Source organism: Falco naumanni, chromosome 3 (genome assembly GCF_017639655.2).
Source record: "Falco naumanni isolate bFalNau1 chromosome 3, bFalNau1.pat, whole genome shotgun sequence".
Lineage (NCBI taxonomy): Eukaryota > Metazoa > Chordata > Aves > Falconiformes > Falconidae > Falco > Falco naumanni.
This window is the reverse complement of record NC_054056.1, coordinates 78,917,182-78,944,933: the sequence shown is the minus strand read 5'-3', so window position 1 is coordinate 78,944,933 and position 27,752 is coordinate 78,917,182. Positions and strand designations below refer to the sequence as shown.

Genomic DNA, 27,752 nt, shown 5'->3' with positions numbered 1-27,752 from the left:
TGAGCTAAGATTTCCTCCTCGTTCAGCTACTGATCCTAAAGGTTATTCAGAAGATGTGGGTAGACAGGCAGATAACTTCACATTCAGTTTCTGTCTTAGAGCTGTAAGGAGAGCCATATGCTCTGATTTATAATATGCAAAATCTATATATTTTGGGATTGAGGCGCATTCTTCATCTGTGTAAGAAACTTTTGGCATATTTTAAAATAATAGTTTCAAATTCTGTTGAAAGTAAGCCTGCCTTGGTCCTTTGACTTAAATATTCAGCTAACACTGCTGTCTGATAATTAAAATAGTTTGAATTATACCTTAATTGTATTGTAACTGTATTTCTAAATGGGTCAATGAATATATTTGCAGCAAGTCAAGTCCTAGATATCAGGAGATTTGAGGTGTCATTTAGCTATACTTTATTTATACATATAACCACCCTTTAATAACTTTGAATAAGCTATCTTAAACCTCTTGTTTTCAGTTGACCAAACTAAGCAATTAGCTCTTTTCTGGTTTACTTTTCTGTTGTGCTGGGAATGAAGTCTCAACTTTGATATGAATTGCACTGAGTAACAGTGATAGATAGCATTTTTAAATATCTGAAATTTACATGATCAGTATGGTTTTGAGAAGCTGTTCATTCCAAGGTATGCTTGTCCAAGGTTGACATTGGAAGCAAGAAGCCAGCTCTATCTCAGAAGCATAGAGATCTAAAGTGTCTTCGTAGTATGCAGACCTTCCAGCTGATTTCTCTTTTAGCTTAGATTTGGGTTTAATTTTTATACTTGAAACTTTTTTTTTCTGCTCCATCAGTGACTTACTTTTTAAAATTCCCTACGAGAAAAAAATTACTTTCCTGATTCCAGAGGATATATAAAATTACTGTCTTTCAGTAAGAAATCAGAAAACAGTAAATATGTGACTATGGATTGCTCATAGCATGATCTTTATTAAAATTTGATGTCTTCCTCTGTTCAGATTACATAAAGTTGTGGCTAAAATCATTCTAGTACTCTTGAGTATATTTAAGCGCTTGAAAGTCTTTCATCTGTTATGTGTTGAACTCCTTAGGTTTCATAGGGATCCTTTCCTTATTAAGACTAGTAACTGGGATTTTGCTGGTGTGCATTTTTAGAGAAAAAGAGGCTAATAAAATGGAAATTTTGTTTGCGCATTTTGCTTCAGGAGGTAGTTTACCATCAAAGTTGCGGGTTTTCCCTGAACATGTGACTTAAAGCAAAATTAGCCTTGTGCTTATCTCTGCCTGGCTAATAGCATAAAAAATTCTGAAAAAAAAATCAGTGTTATAAGGGAATGTATAATACTTAAAACAAGGGAAGTTATATATTTGGATATTTGCATGTTGCTGTCAGAGAAGAGGAGCTTGGTGGCTTGAGCCTATTGGCAGTGTTCTAAAAAAAAAAAAAAAAAAAGGTGGGTTTGGTAGCCACTACTGGCTATGAAGGTGTGAGCACTCAGAAGTGCAGAACAGTGATGTAATGCTGTGTAGGATGGTGATGTAATGCCATGTAGCAGTTCACATTTTTGAGTTCATATGCAGTTGCTGCTGCTTAGGAAAGAAGTGAGAAAAAGCCTGTTGTAGCTCCTAAGCATGCTTAGCTGAAATAGTAAGCCTATACTACTAATGGATCTGGCGAGAAACTAATTCAGAGGGAATTAAATAGCCCATGTTCCAAACAAAAGCATCTGTACTGAAGTGATTTCAGGGAAAACTAGTACCTCTTTTAGGGAAGAGTAACTTTCCTATTAATGGACCTGCTGCATTTTTTTTGTGCTGTGCCTAACCAGTAACTAATTTCAGTAATCTCATACCATGCAGTTATTCTTTTATGTCAAGACTTTTTTCTTCAAATGAAGATCTGATACTTTAAATTGGTGTAAGTGGCTGTTTGTTTGCGCCATAATATCATCATCTCACAGAGAAAATCTTTTGTGGTGAGTGAGGTAGTATTTCCCCTTTCAAAATCCCAAGTGAACTCATAAGAGCAGCTTAGACTTCTTGTTAGGCTAAATTATCCTGAAGGACTTCACATCATTCCCGGTTCTTCTGGTTTTGAATGATCAGAATATAAAGCAAATTTTTCAGCTGGACAGAAGTAATTATTCAAATCCTAATTTGAACGTATCAAGCAGAAGTTGTATTTCCTCCTTTCTTTCCTGCCCCCCTCACCGCCTTTTTTTATAATCTCCTGTACCTCTAAAGTGCTGCTTTCAGAACTATGTCAGAATATTGACTGTCAAAGTGAGTGACTAGATTTTTATTTTTTTTTCTCCCTCTTCTTGGAATTTTGTTAGGTTTTCTTCAAAGAAATTTTCCTGTATATTTTGGAAACTTCTACTAGCTCGTTTGATCATAAATGGATGGTTATACAAACGCTGACAAGGATATGTGCAGGTATTAAGGACCATTTGCTTCTAGTTTTTACATTTTTATGCTAAAGAACAAAACTGTACTTGTCTTGCATCAAATGATCTAGTTTTTGTTCCAAATTTGACAATGTCACTTTGTTTATAGATGCCCAGAGCGTAGTGGACATCTATGTGAACTACGATTGTGATTTAAATGCAGCAAATATATTTGAAAGGCTGGTTAATGACCTATCAAAGATTGCTCAAGGAAGGGGTAGCCAAGAACTTGGCATGTCCAATGTTCAGGTAAAAATTCCACCAAACTTCATGAAGCTTCGTGTTTCTTGGCATGATAGTTTAGTCTTAACCTGTCCATTCCACTCATGTATTGGTTTTGAAATCTTTTCTAGGAATTAAGTTTGAGAAAAAAAGGATTGGAATGCTTAGTATCGATCTTGAAGTGCATGGTGGAGTGGAGTAAAGATCAATATGTAAATCCCAACTCACAGACAACACTTGGTAAGACACGAGACGTGTTTCTTCTGGCTTTAGTAAAGAGCCACTGCAGGAGTTTTGTGCATTTTTCTAGTATTTTGATACTGTTCGTGTCCAGATTGGTAAAACCCCTTGCATTAAAAAAAGGAGAGAGAATAAACTTTTTTGTTTTCTTTGGTAAAAATATTCCTAAGTCTGGATTGGTGTCATTTGAACAACTTACCTTAATTGTATGAACTCCTAGAAAGCTACTACACTGAAAAATACTAAATCCTGTTATTTTGTGTATTTCTAGTTTTAAAAGGATCACAAAACTTACTTTGAAGCTGCCATAATTTAATCTAACTTCATATTGATTAAATTACTGCTGAAGCAAGCTGGATGGAGAGCATTTTTTTCATTCATTAATACATAGCTGTAGAACTTTCAGTGTTGTAAGCAGTGAAGTAACTAAATCATTACTTGTTTCTGTCTGACCTGAGATGAAAAGTATTAAGGTTATACCAGAACTTTGAGAATTAAGTGCTTCAAGTTGCAGGTGAAGAAGTAACCTTTTCAGAGGTGGTTAGCATGGCTGGCTGTGAACCTAGAGTACCACTTCCTTGGCATGTCTGATCATAAAAGCTTTTAGACACTCTGTTTCAAAAAACTTAGAATAGTGTGATTCGCTTCAGGTCAAAAGCAACATTGGACTTGAAAATAAAAGGAAAGATCTGTAAGTGGGTTTCTAAGGTGTCATATATTTTTTTACAAGTGCTTACAAGTGATAGTTGTAATTGAAGACTTAAATTTCAGAAATGTGATGGACTGAAAGAATCCTCCTTGATATGTTGTAGTGATTTCTTTTTTTTATTGTTTTCCCAACTAAAACAAAAGCAAAATATTTATGTAAAATTCATAGACATTGATGATTACCTTACTAAATTTTAGAAGTCTTCATAGAGAATTTGAGAATAACCTGTGATTATAGTTTCTTTTCACTGTATGTATTTTGTATGTATATGTAACCCTTTCCAATTTATAGGCCAAGAAAAACCCACAGAGCAGGACAGCAATGAAACCAAACACCCAGAGACAATTAACAGATATGGAAGCTTAAATTCCTTGGATTCTACTGCTTCATCAGGAATTGGCAGTTACAGCACACAGATGTCTGGCACTGACAACCCAGAGCAGTTTGAGGTCCTAAAGCAACAAAAGGAAATAATAGAACAAGGAATTGACTTGTGAGTGCCCTTTTATCACCCATGGGAGGGTGGATTCTTTTGGAGCTATGAAGATTCCTGGGTTTTTCTTCCTTCTCCTCATAGATACTCATCTTGTGTTAGGAAAAAAACTCTGGATGTAACAGCACTTCCTCTGATGAAAGAGTGCTGAATGGTGTCCCCTTTGGAGCCTGTCAACAGTGTTTTGTGTTAACCTAATTCCTCACAGCTAGAAGATGAGTACTCTGAATGTTTGTTCTTTTTTCTCCAGACCTGCTTGTCTAAAAATAAGATTTTTATATTTGGATAAAAAGAACATTGAATTCGTGTGATCAGTTGAATACGACCCATTTTAGTGTGTACGTTACTAATGAAAGTGCCTATATACTTAAGCTGATGCTTCCTTCTGATTAACTTGTCGTAATTATAACTGAAGGATGGTATATTTTCTCAGTGCAGTCTGACATGAATCTTCTGTGCAATTTCAGCTTTGTCACCTTACCTCCTCCTCAGTGAGGTCACTTTATGCAAAATGGAAGTTTTCCGTAGTATAATTCTCAGACTGTGAACTAACATGCCTTAGTCCTTTAGTTTCTTTCAGTAACCTGGTTTCTTGTCTTGCACATTTCCATTCTTACAGGCAACTCATGGATTTCTTGATTATTTCATACAGATTAAAACAAAATGCAATAGAGCATAATTGTTCCTTTCTGAGCCAAGACTTTGCTATTTCTGTGGAATATTTTTTTTTCTTCATGAGTGCCAGAGTAAATGATAGTGTTTAACTCTGTTTACTGGGAGCTGCTTGGATGCCACACTGGCAGTTACGTAGCAAAGAGGAAGAGGCGGCTGTTTACAGAGGAAAAAAAAACATTAAATCATCCAATGATGAAGGGAATAATCGTAGAAGGGAACAGCTCATTCCTGTCTAATGCACAGTTTGATAAAGGAAAAACATCTAATATGTAGATTTTCAGTACCTCATCCAAAATTACTGAATCTTTGTACCTAAGCTGGTAAGACTTTATGCATGGGGAAAAGGGTTAACTCTCATTCTATCCTGATCTTAATTGTACAGATTCAATAAGAAACCAAAGAGGGGGATTCAATACCTTCAAGAACAAGGAATGCTTGGCACTACCCCTGAAGATATTGCTCAGTTCTTGCATCAAGAGGAAAGATTAGATTCAGTAAGAAAACTGTTTTCCTGATGGTTGTATTTGCTCGTGCTTATGTTTTTGTAGTAATTGTAAATCACATGATAGTGTTTTAAAGTGTATAACGTTATTGTACAATGAAGAAAAGAAAACTTCTTTCTCTTCTGAAATGTATAAGTTCAAGGAATTTGGAGTATGCATTAGAGCTATACCCAGTACTATATGCATCCTACAGTTCAGCAAAGTGTAAAGGAGAAGACTGACCTCCTTGAGCTGACTCAGAGCTTGTACTTAATTGCTGGTATAGCTAGAAGCATCTTACCAAACTGTATGTACTTTAGTCCAGTAAAGGACTCCCAGAAGTAACTGTCCTTCAGAGACTGCTAAAAAATAACCTGGTGCTACAACACGAAAAACATTTTTTTGCTGCCTCTCAAAGGAAAGTTATTTAATCTGGATTAGTTCTCTGATCTTATTTACTGCTAGCAGCTGTTGCTGGACTTGGAAGGGTCCTGTAACATATGGCTGAGGTGGGTGGAAATATCTCATGTTGATATTGTCATGAAAAACTTCACTTTCTGAAACAGCAGTCTGCACCATTATGCTTAGTAGCCACCCCATTTACTTTCAAAGGAAAGGCTTGTATATGCCCGTGCATGCACCTGTGACTGAAGTTACAAATTTCAGTATTAGAACTTGGACTCAGCCATCAAAACAAATTCTTAACTTGAGTTTACATATACAGGCATCTTTATCCGATGCACAGTATTTTTCACTGTACTGTATTGCATTGACAGTGATCAGCTTGGATGTTTTTGAGTACCAGCTAGTTACATATGAGCATCGCTTTTATCTGAGACCTGTACTCTAGTGGGAATAAAGTTGAGTTCAGTAAGCTTTTCATTCCTGCAGTAAGTTTCCTAACTAGAAAAATCATTACAGCAGAGAACAATCAATCACTGCTAATATCAACTTTGTCTTGTGGACATGTGGAATTCTTCTGATAACAAAAAAAATGGTCAATGAGTAAAACCAGAGGAGGAAAGTAGGCAGATATTTATGAGCATGTAAGACTATTATGATGGAATATATGGCCAAAATACTTTGCTTTAGATAGCAGAGTAGAAGCAGGAATATGTCTTAGTTAACTGAATACAGGCCTCTTTTTGTGAGACCTATGGGCAGTGTGACTCTGTGGTTCTTAGTTACTATTTTTTTGCCAGTGTAAATGCACTAGTTTGTCTTTTCTTATTTTAGACTCAGGTTGGGGAGTTCCTGGGAGACAATGATAAATTTAACAAAGAAGTCATGTATGCATATGTAGACCAACACGACTTTTCAGGAAAGGATTTTGTTTCAGCTCTGCGCATGTTTCTAGAGGGATTTCGTCTTCCAGGAGAGGCTCAAAAAATTGATCGCCTAATGGAGAAATTTGCTGCTAGATATTTAGAATGTAACCAAGGGTAAGGCGTACTTTATTGTCAGAACTTTGGAAAGCTGAATAATAAGTAAAAACTCTTAATATGTTAAATTTGCTGTTCTTTTTCTACTTTCCCCTTTCAGGCAAACTCTTTTTGCAAGTGCAGATACTGCATATGTTTTAGCTTACTCAATTATCATGTTGACAACAGATCTTCACAGTCCACAGGTATGTTGCTAGAAAAATACTTGCCTAATCCATAGACATCTAACTTGCAGGCTTTGTGACAATTTTGTCTTAAAAGCTCGATGTTCAATTTAACACCAGTATGAGTGCAGGAAATATGGTACCTTAAGTTTGTGTATCTTTTAAGTAACAGTTTTATGTTTCATGGGTAGTGAGATTTGTAAGTTGCTTTCGTTAGACCTTTCTGTAAGGTGTCAACTTTGCTACTCTGTGTTGAATAGGAATTGTGTCGAATTGCTTTCATATTATGGCACTCAAAGCAGTGATCTAACCTACAGTCAAAGCCAGAACTTGTGTAATTACTTAACCGTTGATTTTAACACAAATCTGCTCCTGATTTCAGTCCGTTTGTAAAAGTAATGCAGTTTTATTTTGATAAATACAGCTCAATTCTGCAATGTATAATATTCAAAGTTGCAGTTATTAGCCATTGTCATGTATTTAAGCAAAATCTGGAAAGAGTGTTGAACTCTTATGAGATTGTGGGATTGTGTTTAAAGTAGATAGCTTGGTCTGTATGACAAGATAAACCACATTTTTATTTTTTTAATGTATGACTAATTGATCTGCCGATCCTACTGAATGTTTGAGTGTTGTAATGCCCACGTGGCCTTGCATTATTTTGTAGTTTCGACAGTGTACTCCTCCATGTGTTTGATACTTAAAAATGTCTTCTGAATAAGCAGGTTTGTCCTTGATGGTAACTTCATCTGTCTGTCTGCTTTATAGGCAGCATTGTAACTCTGTGAACTTGCCTCATTTACTGATATTAATAGCTGCTTTCTGGGTTTCAGGTTAAGAATAAAATGACAAAAGAACAGTATATTAAAATGAATAGAGGTATCAATGACAGTAAAGATCTCCCTGAAGAGTATTTGTCTGCTATCTATAATGAAATAGCTGGAAAGAAGATTTCAATGAAAGAAACAAAAGAATTAACAATACCCACAAAATCCAGTAAACAGAGTAAGTAGTTGCAATGTTAACTTTCTTCCAAGTATTGGCTCTTCGGTTTCACGAAGCTATTTTAAAATGAGATGAATGAAGCAAGCACTGCTTACTTAACTCAAAATGAGTCCTAACTTCTAATTTAATACCCTTTTTTATATAAATGTGTGATGCTACCTTCAAATCTGTGCTAAATGCAACTGCTTATTTTCACTTCTGCATCTGAATTGCTGGTACTCGGTGCATTGACCATGGAGAAGACAGATTTTGCTGTTGAACAGCAACATAGGGAAACGCGGTTGAGGGCTTTATGAACTGACAGCAGTGCTGATGGGCATGGTGTAGAACAAACACAGTAGTTGTGCCTTCTAAGGTAACGGTTGTGTTTTCTTGCCCAGTCTGTCATCTGCAAAAATTTTGCATTATTTGGTTTGTAGGGCCCTAATTTATGCACTTTTTAGTTATCTTTTCCTCTCTCAAATACCAGAAAAACTTCTTTGTGTGTTGTGTAACGTGAAGATTCAGATGTTATTCATTCTAGCTTTTCTACAGAGAACATAGGGAGATTTGACTTTTTCTCAATATAGTCAAATTTGAATACTTTTAAGTCCTAGGTTAGCCTTATGAACAGACTGCTTACAGGAGCATCTGGAGAAAAGAATCCCTCTTACTTTCGATATTTGTTCAATTAGTATAATGTTGTATTATAACTTTACAAAGAAGCTGATTATTACAATCTACTTGGATTTCACTTTCTTCATGAGATGGAGGTAACATTACTGAAATGAAAAGGTGTTTAAGGCAGTTGTTCCACAGAAAAAGGTTGTTCACTTATTTTTATTGTTATTTTGTGTGCTGATGGATTGCTACGAAACTTCTGTTTGCTTTGAATTTTGCTTAGTGGATGTGATATTGGTGCTGTCAGTTGAGGTGATGGAGGAGAAATGTTTGTTGTGCAAATCTTAAAATGTTGTAAAGGTTTAAAATTTGGTTACGTTTTATACATAAGTTTGCCTTAAATTTTATCTATATTGAAAAGAAATATCTTGCTGATGTAGTAATTTCAGAAAGAAAAGATAATGCAAAGAATGCATCCAAGTATGGCACTTAATGAAAAGTTTTAAAATGTTATGTTTCTGAAAGCACCACTGCTAAAGATGCACAAATGAGAGGAAAAAAAATGTGCTTACAGGTGTTGCCAGTGAGAAGCAGAGAAGACTTCTATATAATTTGGAAATGGAACAAATGGCTAAAACGGCTAAAGCTCTTATGGAGGCAGTGAGCCATGTTCAGGCACCTTTTACTAGTGCAACACACCTGGAGCATGTGAGACCCATGTTTAAGGTGAGACACATGTTTAGATGCTTACCTAGAATATCACATAGTTTCTTAATACAAAATACTGACTGACAGGATTTCTTGAAAATACTGAAGTTTTACATCTGCTATGTTTTGATTGTTTAGTAAGTTATTTTACTTGCTACAGGAAATAAGGGGTTTTGAGCCTTAACACTGCACTTTCGTGTACCCTGGAATTCAGGAAGTTTCTATGCTGATAGAAGCAGCATCTTGATATAATGGAGGAGTTACAAGGAATATGTTGAGGAGACAAAAGTATAGAGAGTAGTTAAAAACTCTAAATTACAGGATTTTTATTTCAGGTATAGAGGTGTAGTAAAAAAATCCAGATTTATAGTGAGAAATGACTAATCCCAGATTATTGTTTTGAGTTGCTCCTACTGCTTCTGAGGGAGATTACTTCATTCCATTTTGGGGAAGCAGTTATCAGAACAAACTTCTGTCTAATGTTGGCTGCTACAAATTAATATTTTAGAAAAGCTACGGCAGTCATCTAGTTTTGGGGGAGGTAGCTGGGCCTGTATTATACCATTATTCTAAACACCTGTCTACTCTATTGCATAAGTGCAAAGCTATCTGCATGGCAAATGCCTTTTCCATACCACATCAATTACGAAGAATTTTTGAACTTTGAGGAAGCATTTTGGGGGGCAGATTTTGTTACAAGACTACAGAGCATAAGAACATGTTTAGCTCTTTGCTGATTACTTTAAAAGCTAGGGGGTTATCTCCACTGAGAGGAGAATAAGAACAGTCACAAGAAAGAAGGGGTCAGGATTTAGAATATTTCTATCTTATGTGGGTTTCTAACTGAAGATAGATTCATAGAATCAGAATAATTTATGTTGGAAAAGACCCATAAGATCATGAAGTCCAATTGTTAATGTAATGCTACCAAGTCCATTAGCCATGTCCCTAGGCACCACATCTACACGTTTTTTAAATACCTCCAGGGACTCCAGGTGACTCAACCACTTCCCTGGGCAGCCTGTTCCAATGCCTGACAACCCTTTTGGTGAATCACCTTTTTGGTGCTTTTTCCTGACATGCAATCTAAACCTCCCCTGGTGCAACTTGAGGCCATTTCTTCTTGTCCTGTCTCTTGTTACTTGAGAGAAGAGAACAACACCCACCTCACTTACAACCTCCTTTTGGGTAGTTGTAACGAGTGCTAAGGTCTCCCCTCAGCCTCCCTTTCTCCAGGCCAAACACCCCCAGCTCCCCCAGCTGCTCCTCATAAGCCTTGTGCTCCAGCCCCTCCACCAGCTTCGCTGCCCGTCTCTGGACACGCTCCAGCCCCTCAATGTCCCTCCTGCAGTGAGGGGCCCAGACCTGAACACGGCATTCGAGGGGCGGCCTCACCAGTGCCCAGTGCAGGGGGACGGTCACTGCCCTGGTCCTGCTGGCCACACGGTTTCTGACACAAGCCAGGGGGCTGTTGGCCTTCCTGGCCACCTGGGCACAGTGAGGATCTAGCTGTATGATTGCTGTCCATGAGGCAAGCAGTTCTGAGTTCTTTATTTCCATATTAATAAAAGCAGCATAGTACTCTGCTTGTGCAGAATAACATTAAATGAAGCCCTTGTTTAAGATTCAGGGTATCACTTGACAGAGCTGTACTATACATAATCTCTCTCTTGACTTCTTTAAGGCTGAAATGATTTGTATACAGGCATCTGTAAAATTCTAAGACTCCTTCCTTAAGATACCAGCCTTATACTCTATAACATTCCTAGGCTTTGGTATCTGAAAAGTACATTTGCAAAATCCATTTTCAAAGGAGCAAAATATGAAGCATCAGGCTAAATTAACAACCTAAATACCTTTTGTGAAGGTGCAAAGCATTAGAAGTCTCCTTACCTGAGGATGTTCATAAACTAATTAAAAGTACTGAGGACAGTGTAATACATTGAACAGAGAGCTGTCTTCTCAAAACAGTGAGAACTGTGGAATTTAAATATTTAACTTGACCTTTTTTTATTTAGACCTCTCGATTTTTATTTCAGCAACATTTTATACTTTTCTGGGTATCTCTTTCACCCATTGATGCCAGCATAAAATTGATGATTATAACTTTATTTACAGATAGATTTGCTAGATTATTAAAACAGAACAAAAATTCACTTTATGGACACACCTAGGCACAGCAAAATTGATTGTCTATTTCAGAGGCTTAATTTTCACATTTAATGACAAGAGTCTGTTACAAATAACTGTAAATCTAGTTATAACCTAGATAAGAGTTATCTCGAGATCGTTCTTAAAGTATTTAAGTTTTGGAATTTTTAAGATTAGTTTTGACTTTAATAGGTGTGAAAAACTAAAAAAAGGGGGGAAAAAACCTCCACACTTCGGGAACATGGAATCATAGAATAGTTTGGGTTGAAAGGGATCTTTAAATGTCATGCAAGCGGAAATTAAGCCCTAAATCTAGGAGGAATTCATCTGATGTCTTTAGTACTGTCCCAGAGTAATCATTTGGTGTGTCCAAATGTTAAATGTGTTTCTGAGGTAGTGCTTTTTGGTGTTGCACCAAAGCTCTGTGGGGCATCATTTTATTATGAAATCAGATGTGAAATCTGTTGCTCCCTGCTGTGCCCATGATTATGTATTTCATCTGGGGTGACTTCAGGTATAATTATTTCTAAAAGCATTCCGGGAACCCTGATGTTTTCTCTCCATACCACTTGTAGTTTGGTAGGTTCCTCTGCATCTTTGGCTTGCTTTTTTCTGCCTGTAGGAGAGGGAGCCTTGACCACAAGGACAAGACCATGTGGAATCTCCTGCAATAACTTTTAGTTGACTGTATTACACTCTCAGTCTCATCTAAGGCAAGAGGAATAAGAAATGTCAACAGGGGCTTAGATACAAAAAGATGGAGGGCTGAGGGCAACAAAATTACAAGCAGAGATACCAAGGAAAGAGTCATGTTTTGTCTCTTATTGTGGTTGTCTTGCTGTAATTTTAGTGGAATGAACAGTTTGCTGCCCTATTTATTTTAGGCTTTTTTTTTTTCTTCTGGTGTTACCAGGACAAACTTGTCTTATTTAAGTACGTACTTCTTGTTAAAAAGGAATTCTACACTGTGTCAGTTCTTGCAATAACTATTGACTCTATCTTTATTTCTCACTGTGAGAAGATACAGGTTATCCCGAGAATACCAGAACTCCAGTAGACATCTAAGACATAGTTTTGGGGGTTGTTTTTTATTTCCAGCTATCTAAAGATTGTTGTCTGTGTTGGCTGCTGAGGGCGAGGAGGAATGCTTCTAAGGGGAGTGTCAGTCTGTATTACTTCTATCCTATTCGAGATCACATGTCTCTTCTAACCATGCTTCTCTCCTGTTCTGTGTCTGATGTCTGTGCTGTTCCATTTCTTTTTGGCAAAAGGCAACTTCAAGGTTAATGATGTGAGTTAAGGGCAGAATTCACACTTTAGCAAGGTGTTGAAGCTATAACATTCCCTTCAAGTAGTAAGAGTTGCTAATGTAACTTATTTTGCATACATTGCAGTTGGCATGGACCCCTTTTCTAGCTGCATTCAGTGTGGGTCTACAGGACTGTGATGACACAGAAGTTGCCTCTCTTTGTTTGGAGGGTATACGATGTGCAATCCGGATTGCTTGCATTTTCAACATTCAGGTAAAAATTCTAATATTGAGACAATACTTTGATTTATGTGCCAGCAAAATGTTAGTGGGGTGCTAGGAGTCCTTGTTGCTGAAGCTATGCACTGCAATACCTAGAGGCTGCCTCCTTCTGCGATTACTACTTCATCTGATATTTGATTGGAAGTGTTTTAGTGACCTTTATTTTTCCTGGTGTTTTGGATAAGTGCTGCCATGCCTGTGTACTGAATTTTTGTTTCCCCATAGGCTGACTACTTTTATGTCAAAGTACTTTCTCTGTAGCTTTGTTACAAAGCTGTTTGGCTTTGTTTTGATGTTTCATAAAATGAGTCTTTCTATCCTATTTCATAAGTGAAGTAGTATCTCTGTGAACTGTGTTTGAAATACTGCTCTCATAATCCGAGACTTCTATAATTGGATACCTTTTTAACAGTTAGGGCACTGGAGAAGTAATTTCTGATGTAATGCATGAATGTATCTTGCATTAAGCACAATGCCAAGAATTCCAGACTCTCCGGCTCCAGAGGGTAATTCTGATTAAACTTGGGCACATTTTTGCACACTGCACCTCCCCCCCCCCCTTTTTTTCCATTTTAAAATCATTGGTAGTGAATGTACAATTATGTTATTGTAAACTATTAGTTAATACATGATCTGCCATAAGTCCATTGTAGGGATAGCTGAAGAGAGGGACAAGCAATATTCCTGTTTGACATTGCATTACTTATGTGTACATTGAAAATTTTTAAAAAAACCAAACACACGCCCCCCCCCAAAAAAAAAAAACAAAACCAAACACTCAAAAAACCCCAAAACCTTGTAAGACTAACTTTAAGTAAAAACTGTTGAGCTATGATATGACAGTGAATGCTGTGGTTCCCTCTCTCCTTGCATTTGTATTCAGAAAATTAGGTAACTTTTTATCACTAACGTGGAAAGACACATTGGAATCTCTGATACAGCTGCTTCAAAAAGTGCATTTGAGATCATGTAAGGTTTCCTTTCTTCCTGTCTTTCCACTTCATTTTCTCCCTGTGCCCCCAACCAAACAGACTTTAAAATTTCATTAACAAAACCTTCCCTGGAGCCTGCAGCTGTTCAATGAAATTCACATTCCTGTTATTTTTGTTTCTAAGCTGCAAAAGCAGAGCTGGTACAAATACCACTTTCAGCAGCTGTAGAGGTTAGCTCCCAGTGCTGCAGTGGCCTGCCTTGGGTGGGGAGGGTAAGGATGTGTTTGCTCTAAGATACCCATGCTCCAAAAATGTACTAGAATCAGTCCTACCCTTCAACTGACTTGGGACAAACAACACTTCTTATTTGTTGAAATTTTAAAATTTGTATTTTCAGCGTAAGCAATATTCCTTCTTGGGAATTCTGTTTGTTGTCATCATTAAAAACAATACTGGTTTGTTGGTGATGTCGGTATGTTGGAGGATGATTCCATTGCACAGGGTCTTGATTAGATGGCAGTGTTGTCTGAGTTCAGACACAGATAGCCTGGGTGGTTTGAAGGACACTGGTAAATCTGTACTTGGGCTGACTTACGGATCTTTTCTGTTGGAAGCAGGTTTTTCCTCTTGTGCTTATTTCATTGAATAAACATGCAAAGCTAAAATTGGTCTCTAACATTAGTTTATAGACCTTAAAAGATAATGGAGGGAGCTGAAGGCATTTAGTTTAAAGAAAATTCCCAAAGCACACATATAGTTTAAGCTATGCATGTTCACCTCTAAAACGTCAATTAAAGAGTCTGGTTTTAATTATGTTTTTAATCTTAGACTGTCACAGAGTCTGGCTTTTGTCTTCAAGCATCTTGGACTAGATACTCATCAAAAGGACTTACTTGATTTGTTATATCATCTGGTTTTACTTTCTAGTTGATGGACACATTGTTTAGTTGTTTTTCTCATACTTCAATGGCTTAGAAAAAGGGGCAGAGAGGGAATATCTGTACATTACAAAGATGGAAGGTAGGACTGAAAACATTTTCCTTTTACGGAAGATAACACAGTTGGTGGACTCTAAAGCTTATTTGCTTAGTATTCTTTCCATGAAAATTCCATTTTTCTGTGCTTATCGATCATGTGCTGTGCCTTTGCCAGTGTACCCTGTAGTAGTAGTTGGATTTGAACATGGCAGCCATGCTATGTGGCTCTGTGAGAATCCATCCCTTCTGTCATTGCCCACTGTTGTGGGGTTCATGTTTTCTCAATGAAACAGACATTCTTCCCAGGACTTTTTTCTGAAATATTTTGTATTTGGTTTTATTAAATGCTCAAAGAGTTGGTGGGGTTTTTTTATTTATTTAAAAACAGTCTTAAACATCCAAACAGTTAAATATATTTCATACTTGTCATTTGTTTCTCTGACATACAACAATTTGGCTTTATGGCCTTCATGTCATACATAACAGGAGAGTAAAATGCACTTGTGAGCTCAGCTGTAATCCTCTTTTTACTGTTGTAATTAGTACCTCAAATTACATAAGATCTGAGGAGTTTCCTTTGGTGTTTATAGATGCACTGTACATAAAAATCTGGTACATACCTGCAGAACATTTTTTTTGTGAGATTTTACCTGCCTAGACTATAGATCACTTGCTGTTCAGCCACCCATGACAGTCTCATCTCACAAGCTTCTGAGGTGCTCCAGATGGAGTAGATTAGATAATACAATTTGAGCTGGTTTGTGAAATTAAAAAAAACATGCTGTTTAAGTACATTATCTAGATTCTGTGACCAAAAAAAAACCTGCAGTTTGAGAGGGTCTGCTAATAGGGCAGCATTTCCAGAGTAGGTCCATTACAAGAATATTAAAAGCATAGTTAAAGAATCCTATTTCTTAAACAGCATCCTGTTTCCCAAAAAAAGCCTCCCCCAATCCAAAAAGACCAAACCCCAAAACCTAACAACCACCTATATGTTCTATGCTGTCAGACATTACGCTTCACGTTCCTGAAGAGTGGGAGCCTGATTTTATTCCACAGCTTACTGCAGAAGAACACGAGATATTTTCATTATGTAGAATGCTTTGGAAATTAAGTTCTAGGAAGAGAAAGGTAAACAGTATATTTGCTGAAACCACACTGATTGTACTAAGCAAGAAACTGAGAAAACGCTTACAAGAGGTTTGTTTGGTTTGTTTTTTCTCTCCCATTTGTAGCTTGAAAGAGATGCCTATGTCCAAGCATTAGCAAGATTTACGTTACTTACAGTGAGTTCTGGTATTACTGAAATGAAGCAGAAGAATATTGACACAATCAAAACTCTCATCACGGTGGCTCATACAGATGGAAACTATTTAGGAAATTCCTGGCATGAGGTACAAGAGTCGTTTGTATTTGAACTGCAAGAAAGCACGTGTACTGATTTTAAACAGAGTAGTGTACTTGTTTATGCATACATACAGTGCTTTTTAGATAAGTGCTGCATATATACATTTGTACATACATTGTGTAGAATTACACATTGTATAGCCAATAAAGTAGCAAAACATGTCCAAGTGAGAAATAAAATTGTGAGAGACTAATCCAATAGTATTTAAATTAACACTAATTTTAGTCAGAAGAGCAGAAATAGTTGCCTGACCTTGGTTGTTTGGGGCAGGGGTTTTGTCTAAAGCTCTACCTTTAGGTTTCTGTTTAGTTATTTTTTAGTATTTTAAACTGCTTTTTGTTGATAAACAACGTCTTTATGCTCTGGAACAGATTCTGAAATGCATCAGTCAACTTGAACTGGCACAGTTAATAGGAACTGGAGTAAAACCTCGCTACATCTCAGGGACAGTGCGTGGCAGGGAAGGTTCTCTTACTGGAACAAAAGATCAGGCACCCGATGAATTTGTGGGGCTGGGACTGGGTAAGTAATGCAGACATGAAGGATTTACTTTAACTGGCTTTGTTCAGACAGATAGTAAAGTTTGTCCTTTGTTTTCATTATGGTTGACTATGAGGTTCAGAGACGAGACCATGAAGTAGTCCTTGTAAAACTAACTTGGATAAACCTATTCCTATTTCTGGATATTTGTTTTGCTCTGTTAAGTATTATTGCTAGGATAGGGGAGAGGGAAATGTGAGTGATGCATTACTCATTTCTGTTAACATACAGCTGACCAAGTAAGAATGGATTGCTGATGGTATGACCAGATTTAGTAATATTGCAACGTTTAGTGCACCAAGTATTTTACCAAACTGGCAAGTTAGTATGTGTAGGTTAATCACCCTGTTACGAAATTTTGTGAGAAACACACAGTATTCAAACCAAGTGGGAGATTAGTCTGACTTAAATTGTGAAATTGTTTCCTCCTCCGTTGGGTACTTTGATACTGAATAAGTACCTTTTGGCTCTCAGGCCAACTTAAAAAAAAATTACTTCATAAATGAGATGATGTTTCCTATCCTCCTAAAGAAGTATACTGGTCTTTCCTTAAATCATCTTTAAAAAGGTATTGGTTAATTTGGGGTTTTTTAATAGCAACGCAGCTAAAGACTTACTGGTTTAGGGTGTTGGGGAACTATGGAAGTGTCAAGGAAGGATATGTAACTCCATTTGACTGTTAGGAAGTTTCAATTTTAGTATAATGCTCAGTGTCTCCAGCCTTTTGAATCATTTCACCCACAGTCCAGCAAAAGCTGGTTTCCCTCAATTTTTCATGTAAATTTTCTTTCTTCCCTTTTTTTTTTTTTTTTTGAGAAGTAATGATTATTTTACTAGTTTCCCTGATCTCAGCCTTCAGCTTGTCCTAATTGTCTGGCTTTGTGTTGTCCTCAGACAGGTTTTTCTTACTCTGCGGTCAGTCCTTTTCTTCCCATAGTGCTCTCCTCTGGCCTGCCTCTATGTACTCTACTCCCCTCACCTTGCCAAGAGCTGCTGAAGCAAGATTTATGTTACTTACAGTGAGGCTTATGCCTGGAAATTAATGCATCTGCCAACATCTCGTATACTGAGCTTCTTCCTGCCCTTCTAATATGCATCCTCCAGTTTAGTGTTCCCCAGTGACCTATCCAGCTGGGCTGTCTCCAAGTGCTGGCAGTTTCTTTATGCTTAAGTGACTGGCCTTTAAAAATTTTAAGTCCTAATAGCTCAAGAATGTAAACTGTAGTCAGGTGTCTCTAAATCATACTTGCTAGTTGTTGGTATAGATCCAACTCGTAAAGACTTTTTTCCCCTCTGTCAACTACACTTCCAAGGAAAATAGTGTATGCCCAAATGCATAACATGTTGTTCTCTGAAATGGATTTCTGAAATGCTTGTTACAATGCACATATGGAAACTTAACCTATTTTTTTATTAACACACACACCCCTCAAATAATACCCCTTCAGTCTTACAGGGAAATGCCTAACTAAAAGGAATTTGGTTTTCATACACTTAAGGGATGTTAGAACATAGTCTTTTTTGCAATTGTTTTAGGTTTTTCACTGTTCTCCACAAATCCTGTCTTGCAAATACTTCAATTTCCTTATACTTCCCATTAACCTAAATTCCTGTGAAGAACCCACAGCACATATGTCCATATATACAGGCACATATTTTAAAAGAAAACAGTTGTTTAATTAGAGTAAGTGAAGTTGCAGTCTGGTGACACAGAACCTCCATCTTTCAAATCTGCTTGCAAAATCAGACATGCATAAGCTGCAGCATTCACTTTTCTTGCTGAAGTTAAAGTGTGGGTTATTAAAAAAAAACAAAACAAAACAAAAAATCAACAAACCCAACCCCCAAAACCCCTTTGCTCATTTACTGTGTACTCTTCAGGTATCTACATTTGAACTGTGAAGTTCAGCTTTCTGCTGCTGTAGTTCCTATTCACAAACTTGGAAGACAAAACCTGTTGCTGTGGCATAGCCATAGTGTACTTCTTAGGTAACCAGAAGTTCTCTTTAGACAATGGGAATCTGAGGAATCAGTTTTTCATAAAGCAGAATAACATAGGCAATTCTTAACATTTCATGGTAAAGGGTCTTGTAACTGTTAGAATAGAAATCTGCTGTCCGTTTAGGTTTTCCGGTATTAATTATAAATCCTATGATAATAAAGATTTCTTATGTAAAGTGGCAGAGTTGGCTAGGGTTACCAGACTTCTTGGAAATAGCCCTTCAAATTCACTTCGCACAGCTGCTCATCTGGTATTTTTCTCAGCTGAAGCATTACCAAGATTCAAGCTAATTTGATACTGGCAGCTTGTGTGCTTACAAGAGAAGTCTTGACCAAACCTAACAGTATTATAAGTTGCTGAAATACTAGTATAAATTTACGTATGTACGCATGTATATACAGGAAGGTTTGTACATAAATGCCCTTAAAAATACTTCAGATGGGTCAGTTTATCTAGATTTGACAGACAGTCATCTCCAGCCGTCCCCAAGCGTAGAACACTGCAAGACTCAGAGGCAGACTTTCAGGAGGCAGTCTTAAACATGAGAACTTTTCGTTTCGGCAAAGCTCTGAGGACAGAACCGCTAGTCTTCTGTTCTCCCTATCTTTCTGATAGGCTGCCTAAGGAGGGGGGGGAAAAAAAAAAAAAAAAAAAAAAAAAAAGAAAAAAAACCCACCAACCCAAACCCAAACACCTAAATACATGGTAGGTAGAATTACCAAGAGTGGTTGCAAGATTCCTGTTCTGTTTTTTTGATGGGGGGTTGACGGGAGCTTAGAGATTGCTAGAAAATTCAGAAATTTGCCTGCTGTGAAGTTAGCGTTTTCTTAACATTAGCTTTCCCAGTTGTGGGTTTCTGTCCACTAAAATAAATACTGGGTTTTTATTTAAAGAATTTTCTCACTATTTTTAGGTGATAATTTTGGTGTACTTGAGATGTAGCTTTAAGATGAAGTTTTCCTCTGCGAATGATTAAAAAAAAAACCTATCACGCTGGATTTACTTACTTGCTGCTAACAAAGTGTGAAAGGTTCTGCTCTGTCCAGTATTCTCCGTCATCTCTTGTGTATTTTCAGTAGCAGAATTACCAAAGATCCATTGAAAGATGGAGAGGAAAAGGTGGTTCTTGTGCTTTTGAATTTTTTGCACTTCTGTCTATTTATAGCGTTGTTAAGAATAGTGGACAATTTTTTGAGACTGATATAGTTTATACATGGATAGAGAATCTAGAGAATTAGGACTTAGAACAACATGCAGTTGTTCACTGAGATGCCCAGCTCATGCAAGGGAAATTAATAATGTACTTCTCTTTTTTGGGGGATCAATATATTTGTGAAAAAATATATTTCATTATACTGGTAGTGGCATGACTTCTCTTCCTCTTTCTTCCTAGCCCTTTCTGTGTTTTCTTACCTGTTTTTCAAATTTTGTTCACTATAGTTGGTGGAAACGTGGATTGGAAGCAGATAGCAAGTATTCAGGAATCCATTGGTGAAACTAGCTCCCAAAGCGTTGTCGTTGCTGTAGACAGGTATTGTATTAAATTTGCTGTTGCCATCTCAAGCTTTTTGAGCGATAGTTGAATACTCTCTGCTAATAACAGGACATTATTATTAATTTACCCCTATTTGAAAAAAACTGCATAAATAGTACCATATTAAAGTCCTTTTCGTTTTGTGAGTGTTTTCCTTTCTTATGGAGAAGTATTTTTGCAAGAAGGAAGAGAACAAAGATTAAGCAAGAAGCCTTTTTATTGATGCAAAATTATTACAGGAGGGTTGCAGAATGAAGACTGCTGTACTGTCTGGTGAATCTTGATTTGCTAAATATGTTAACATATAGCAAATCTCATTTTGCCTTAGTACAGGGAATGTTATTGACAGACCCTTTTTTCTCCTAAATGTAATTACTGACTCTCTGCTTTCCTCTAGGTTATGTAGATGTTGTCTTATATTACCAAAATTGCTATTCCAGTCTTCCTTTCTGTGCATCATGTTTATCATAACTGGATTTGATCAGGCACGATGCATATCATAAACATTCCCTGTTTAGACCATAAAGTACCGATCAGACTGCAGCGTTAATGCATCTTGCTCTCTCAGCACATAAGAAATCAGAAAACATGATTTCTCAAAATTGACAATCACAAAGGGGTATCATTCTGAAGGCTTACAAGCATTTCTGTGACTGAGTATAGGCAGCAACATTGATCTCAGCTCCATGAAAGTTGCCTTGCAGTAAAATTACATCAAGTGAACTAGAGGCTTAATGTCAAATGCATAATAAATAGCTCTTTAGATCTGCAGTATTTTTCTCCACTTCATAATGGAGTGTTTCCAGTATCTGTTTGTCATGGCAGATAGGAATTATGCACTTCGGAGAAGTTTGACTTCTGTGTTTGGAGCAGGGCTGAATAGTTTATAAACTAGTGACATTATTTATCAGTCACTGTCAAGAGCAGATAGTATTAGAAACAATGCTTACCTCCCAGTCTCCATGCATGCTTATGGGAGTTATTTAAAAATATTAGAAATAATTGAAATATTTCTGATTTTCAAAGCTCAGTATTTTTCCACAGTTACTAATTTTTTTTAAATAAATCAAAGTAGTCAGGAGATGGCTATATACTTTTTTTAAAAAACTTGAATACGTATTTAGTAAATTAAGAAATTCTAACAACGTCTTAAACTGCACTTTACAGAATATTTACGGGATCTACAAGGTTGGATGGAAACGCTATTGGTACGTTTTGTCCACCCCACCCCACCCACCCCCTGTAAACTACAAAGAAGCTTTGCCTTAAAACTTGGAAAAATATTGCATTAAAATCTGTGTGCATTTCATAGTGGATTTCGTTCGCTGGCTATGTGCCGTATCTATGGATGAACTGCTGTCTGCTACCCACCCTCGAATGTTTAGTCTGCAGAAGATAGTAGAGATTTCTTACTATAACATGGGCCGGATAAGGCTACAGTGGTCTAGAATCTGGGAAGTTATTGGAGATCATTTTAATAAGGTATCCCCATTAATGTTTATACTGCATACTCCTTGAATTACCAATACAAATAAATTTTATTTAGAGCTTTGTTAGAAAAGCATGTGCTTGTCTGAATTATGCTGGTTTTTTCTGTCTTTCTGTATAAGTAGCTTAAAATACAGCAAAAATTGTAAAGCTGGAAAGGCCTGTAAGAAGATAGAGGTACACAATATAATCAATGTAAAAGGAGAAGTATATATTAAGTTATTTATCATGCTCTGGGTCTAGAACAGGCTGCCTTTAGTTATGTGTTCTAATGTTTGGGGGTGTGTTATGAAGCTTGGGATAGAAGGTTGGTTTCTGTTCAAGTCTAAATTGACTATGTATAAGGTGAATGTTTGACATGTGTTTTTAATACAGTTTCTTGAAGTCTTTCTAGACAGCTTACTTATTTTTAGAAAGTTTTAAATGCTAGGATATATAATGTAGAATATAGCTGAAATTGGTTAGGGATTATTGAATTGCATTAACAATGTGGTTCGCGGAATCGTCTACTACTTAAGTTTGTTAATTTTCTAGTACTGCTTAGTTCTCAGTTACCAAATGTAGAGGCAGCTTGGTGTGAATCCATAAGAATTCTGATGCAAGCTTACTGTGCATTCCTATTCTACATTATCAGGTTGGCTGCAATCCCAATGAAGATGTAGCTATTTTTGCAGTGGACTCATTAAGGCAATTATCAATGAAGTTCTTGGAAAAAGGAGAACTTGCTAATTTCCGATTCCAAAAGGACTTCCTAAGACCATTTGAACATATCATGAAGAGAAACAGGTAATAACATACAATGAAATTAATCGCCTGGAATCATAAGCACCAACTTATGCAATTAAGTGTTTCAAATCACTTTTATACAACCAGTTGCTGAAGAATTACGCTATTCTAATTGATCATGTAATTTAGTTTGAACAATTATTGTTTGTTATCTTAATTTAGGTCTCCTACTATTCGAGACATGGTTGTACGGTGTATCGCACAGATGGTAAACTCCCAGGCTGCTAACATTCGTTCTGGCTGGAAAAACATTTTTTCAGTGTTTCATCTGGCAGCCTCAGATCAGGATGAAAGTATAGTGGAACTTGCATTCCAGACTACAGGACACATTGTCAGTGAGTACTGATGACATTCAGGTGTCATGAAAGTGTATGTGACTTCAGAGACTGATTTATCTGTTGGCTTTACAGCCTGCATAGTAAAGCCCACTTCATGCTTTAGAACCAGTATCTTACACTTTTCAACCCATCCTCTGGGGAAATACTTAGGAAAATAATTCAGTAAGATGATAGTTAATCTGTCTTCCTTTGTGCCTTTAAAAAAATTTATCTGTAGCTTTCCATAGTAAAACAAGTCAAGCCTTAGCTAATTTTACTTTTATGTGTATGTTTTCATTTAATAATTTTATATTTTTCCCCCAGAAAAAAAAAATGTGTAGCCATTTTACTATTTTGTTGTTTGCCTGCCTTTTTCCTTGTTTCTGGATTGTGCTTGTCTACAGCCCTGTTCAGGAGAAAGTGCTGAGCTAGGTGGCACTAGCATTTATTTTTTTTCTCTTCCCATTCTAATCTAGATCCTCATGCTTTAAGCGCCACAAGGGATCTCTTTATTCTGTCTCAGCCTCTGCAAGTTCCTAAAACTGTTTCAGCATTGATGAAGAATGTTTTTCACCTCGAAAGTGTGGCTGTTTAAAATCGAGGCAATAAGACCCTATTGCTGAGGGAAGTCCTTTTGCAGATGTAACTCCACGCTTTGTGTAGCCCTCTTAAGCTCTGACCATACAGACTAATGCTAAGCAGTAAGGGTATTGCTCTCTTTTTGCTGAACTGTTACATTTCCCCCCTACAGACTAGATGCTACCACAGCTTGTTTTAGACACTTACTACTGTCGAAATAAATGCCCTTTAGGTGAGGTGATTTTTTTGTTATTGTTGAGCATTTTTTTTTATTACTACTCAAGCATTTGACAGCACCAATCAATGAACCAGTCTCTCATGAATTCTATTACAGTCAGTTTATATTACAATTAATAGATTTTAAAGCATGACACTTCTTTTCTTTTGTCCACACTTTTCTCCCAGCAATTGTGTTTGAAAAACACTTCCCAGCAACTATAGATTCTTTCCAGGATGCAGTAAAGTGCTTGTCTGAATTTGCCTGCAATGCAGCATTTCCAGATACTAGTATGGAAGCGATCCGCCTCATTCGCCACTGTGCAAAATACGTATCTGATAGACCTCAGGTATAGTCTGTATTAACTAAATTATAAGTGCTTTAATCAATAGTGCTTTTAGAAGGAAAACAAGATTGTGCTAACCTTATTTGTTTCCCTTCAGGTTTCAGAGATTAATGAGACGTGTACTTTATTCAGAAGCAATAGGAGTATAAAATTCCACGAGCTTTGAAAATGCCAGCAGTTCATTTATTTTATTTTATTTTTTAATTTTATTCCCCCACCCACCCATCCCCATCCACGCAGTTCAGCTGGTGGCTAGCTTTCCTAAGAGCTGCTGGAAATCATCAGCCTATCTCAGGATCTGCTGTCCACTGAGGGTAACGGCGTAAGCAAAAATGCTTGATATCCTCAAAATGTTATGGTAGATCCTCACTTTTGGTGCTGTCTCTGTAAAAAGAGTAGAAGACTCACACTGAACTGCAAGCAAAACCTGATGCTTGAATGTATCATCTCATTTATTCTTTTAGTTTGTTTTTCTAGTTTATTTTTCATGATCTACTAAGAATTACCTTGAAAAACACTTCACCTGCTCAGTATTATCTTGATTGCCAGCTCTCCTGAAGCATCAGGGTGTGATACTAGCATAGCAGAGATTGTTATGTACAGTCCAAATGACTCTGTATAACCTTCTGTTTTCTTCTAAAGGCGTTCAAGGAATACACGAGTGATGATATGAATGTAGCTCCCGAAGACAGAGTGTGGGTGCGAGGATGGTTCCCTATTCTGTTTGAGTTGTCCTGTATCATCAATAGATGCAAATTAGATGTAAGAACCAGGTAACAATCAGTATTTGTAATTCAAATTTTAAAAGGCTTACTTTATACTTTTAAAATAGAGATGACTCTTCTTAGTAAATGTAACTGTCATAAAATGACTTACATATTTAATTTGGGTGATACCACTGTGGGAACACCAGACTTTTCAATACACCTTTTTAATAGATGCTGGAATGTAGAAATCACATCTGCATTCTTTACATAGGAAATTTATATCTTCCATTACAATAAATAATGAAGTTACATGGTTGTAATTGCATTATATTAAATAGATAAGTATTGCATTTCTTCAAGGTTGAATATTCTAATAATGCCTGTTTAGGATTTACAGCCATGAAATGACAAGAACTATTTAAATAGTTCATTTGAAAATAAGTTAAGGCTTAAATAAATTAAAATTAACAGTGACTGTTTCACATTTATTATAGAACCTGTAAACTATTTAAAACAGCTCAGCTGAACTTAAAATCAGATGCAATGGAGGCATTTTCTGTATAGAGCACAGTAAGATGTACAAGTTAACTTCTGATTTTCCTAACATATAGCAAGCAAGCATTATTTTAACATGGAAGGTCAACTCTAAATGGTCAATATGCATTAAATCCCTCCCTTTATTTTTAAATAAAGTATTACATGGGATGAACATTCAAATCTTTATTCTTCCAGTGGCAATATTGATCCTCTCTATTCATTAGTAAATATAAATGTATGATGTTTAATTTCATGATAGATGCCCCCATTGCATATTCCATTTTAGTGTGCATCTGGACTCCCTTTATAGCTAATAAAGATTAATACTTGCTTCTAGGTCTTTTTACTTCATACCTGGAAATACTTGTTCCTTTATTTTTGTGGTCCTTTGTGAAGAAGTTGTTTTCGTACTTTAATTTGACATTACCACAGTTCTCAAAAGTATTTCAGGCTATATCCTGTGGCTTCTAAGTGCTTTTTAAATAAGCTGATTTTCTACTTAATTTTTGTGTACTAGTGATCAATGTATAATGTTCTTGACGATATTTGAGTTTGTTATGCTGTTGCAGTTTGACCTAGTACATGTCTTTTTGTAACTCTTAATATATGTTGTTCGTTCTTCATTTCAGGGGCTTAACAGTAATGTTTGAAATAATGAAGACATACGGCCATACTTACGAGAAACACTGGTGGCAAGATTTGTTTCGGATTGTCTTCAGGATATTTGACAACATGAAACTGCCAGAACAGCAGACTGAGGTGAAAAAAGTGGGGGAAGATAATTTACCAGAGATCTATATTTGCAGTGGAAAACTTGATTAGTAATATAGCTTATCAAGTGATGTAAGGCAAACATCAAAACTTTGACCTTTTTTGCTCATTTTATTAGCATTCTGTTGGAGGTGTTGTCACTTCTATCGTTTTTCGTAAACCATGTATGTAAAAGGCCTAGTAGTTTACACTACGAACAACAGAAAAGAGCATAAAATGCAACTTATCTAGAGTTTGTAAGAAGAACTGCAGCTTTTGCATGTGATGTCTGGAATCTGAGACACACGTGACTTCATGGCAACACGCTCAGTGGAATGAGGCTTGTAATCAGCAGTGAAGTCACAGTTAGAAGAAATAAGTTCTACTAGTTCAAAACTTTTTGATGACCAACAAACAGATAAACAAATCCCCAGAACAGCACTGTGCTTTCGCTGCAGCCTTTTGACTAGCCAAACAGGTTTTGACCTGCCAAACCAGGACCAGGTACTGTCCTTACAAGGAGGTGAAACAGAAGTGAGCTTACTAATGTAAACTGTGTAAATTACTAATATTAGAAGTTTGATCGCAACTGTCAGCTATTTGGGAGGCTCTGTGTGAGTATTTGTAGAAGGGCATCTTACTCTCTTAAGTTTTTATCCCTTGGAAAATATGTAGAGGAAACACGGAAAACTTAGTTTGGTGTTAAACTCTTGAGCTAGGGTTAGACACTATGTTTAATGTCAAACTCAGTATCTCATAATGGTAAGTGCTTGTCAGTCCTGTAATTTTGTCTCTGAGAATAGTTGTTTGTCTGTTTCTGTAGTTTTTTAAACCTGCCAGTTAGCAAAGCTTAAGTTGGGGCTCCAAGTTGTGGGGGTTTGGAGAGATAGAAAGGAATTGTATGTCACTATAAAGCATTTCAAATTGAGTAAATACATAAATCTGCCTGCTTGCAAAGATGTGTATCCTGAAAGTTTTACCTCAAAGTTGTCATGTTTTCTTTTCTCCTCCTAGAAAGCTGAATGGATGACAACTACTTGCAACCATGCACTTTATGCAATATGTGATGTATTTACGCAGTATTTAGAAGTACTTAGTGATGTTCTTTTGGATGATATATTTGCACAGCTGTACTGGTGTGTGCAGCAAGGTAGGACTGTACCAAGTTATGTTAAACAATGTTAACATTTTACTGTGCTGAATGTGAATAAACAAATGCACTGTTTGTCTTTTCCAGACAATGAACAACTGGCACGATCTGGTACAAACTGTTTGGAGAATGTTGTCATCCTAAATGGTGAAAAGTTTACCCTAGAAATCTGGGATAAAACTTGTACTTGCATGCTGGATATTTTCAAAACTACAATCCCTCACGCGTAAGATGACTGTTAATATTTATACTTTGTAAAATAATGTAGTTAAGGTGACTTACTGATTTCTAATTGTTCGATATCTAATAAGTGGGGTGAACAGAAAGCTGTATGGACTAAATAGAAGCAGACTTTCTTGGAGCATACTGATAAATTAAGTGATAGATACACTACTTTTGTGTTGTAAATGATAAGCTGTTACAAACTAGAAATACTATATGGGAGATAAAAAAAACCCAAAAAACAACAACAACAAAAAAAACCCAACCCAAAACCTGTAAGCTGATTCAGCTTTAAAATGTTGGGGTTTCTGAGAAGTAGTATCTGATTTTTTTGGTCATTTTCTTTTTGTAATAGAAGAATGCTATTGATAGGCAGACTTTGCAACTTGTAATTACACGTGAAGAAGCTTTTTCCAG

At 36.6% G+C, this 27,752-nt stretch overlaps 1 protein-coding gene across 1 annotated transcript in view; it reads left to right on the top strand.

Moving 5' to 3' along the window:
• Positions 1 to 27,752, top strand: part of ARFGEF1 (ADP ribosylation factor guanine nucleotide exchange factor 1) — a 94,754-nt gene that overhangs the window by 54,719 nt on the left and 12,283 nt on the right. The window contains exons 11-32 of the mRNA XM_040585631.1: positions 2,311 to 2,410; positions 2,531 to 2,670; positions 2,775 to 2,883; positions 3,884 to 4,085; positions 5,143 to 5,254; positions 6,479 to 6,684; positions 6,785 to 6,869; positions 7,682 to 7,853; positions 9,028 to 9,179; positions 12,707 to 12,835; positions 15,988 to 16,146; positions 16,532 to 16,682; positions 20,143 to 20,233; positions 21,404 to 21,444; positions 21,549 to 21,718; positions 22,359 to 22,510; positions 22,673 to 22,845; positions 23,812 to 23,972; positions 24,612 to 24,742; positions 25,843 to 25,972; positions 26,978 to 27,113; positions 27,201 to 27,339. Coding sequence (XP_040441565.1) covers positions 2,311 to 2,410; positions 2,531 to 2,670; positions 2,775 to 2,883; positions 3,884 to 4,085; positions 5,143 to 5,254; positions 6,479 to 6,684; positions 6,785 to 6,869; positions 7,682 to 7,853; positions 9,028 to 9,179; positions 12,707 to 12,835; positions 15,988 to 16,146; positions 16,532 to 16,682; positions 20,143 to 20,233; positions 21,404 to 21,444; positions 21,549 to 21,718; positions 22,359 to 22,510; positions 22,673 to 22,845; positions 23,812 to 23,972; positions 24,612 to 24,742; positions 25,843 to 25,972; positions 26,978 to 27,113; positions 27,201 to 27,339 — 3,041 coding nt within the window. The remainder of the gene's footprint in view (positions 1 to 2,310; positions 2,411 to 2,530; positions 2,671 to 2,774; positions 2,884 to 3,883; positions 4,086 to 5,142; positions 5,255 to 6,478; positions 6,685 to 6,784; positions 6,870 to 7,681; positions 7,854 to 9,027; positions 9,180 to 12,706; positions 12,836 to 15,987; positions 16,147 to 16,531; positions 16,683 to 20,142; positions 20,234 to 21,403; positions 21,445 to 21,548; positions 21,719 to 22,358; positions 22,511 to 22,672; positions 22,846 to 23,811; positions 23,973 to 24,611; positions 24,743 to 25,842; positions 25,973 to 26,977; positions 27,114 to 27,200; positions 27,340 to 27,752) is intronic.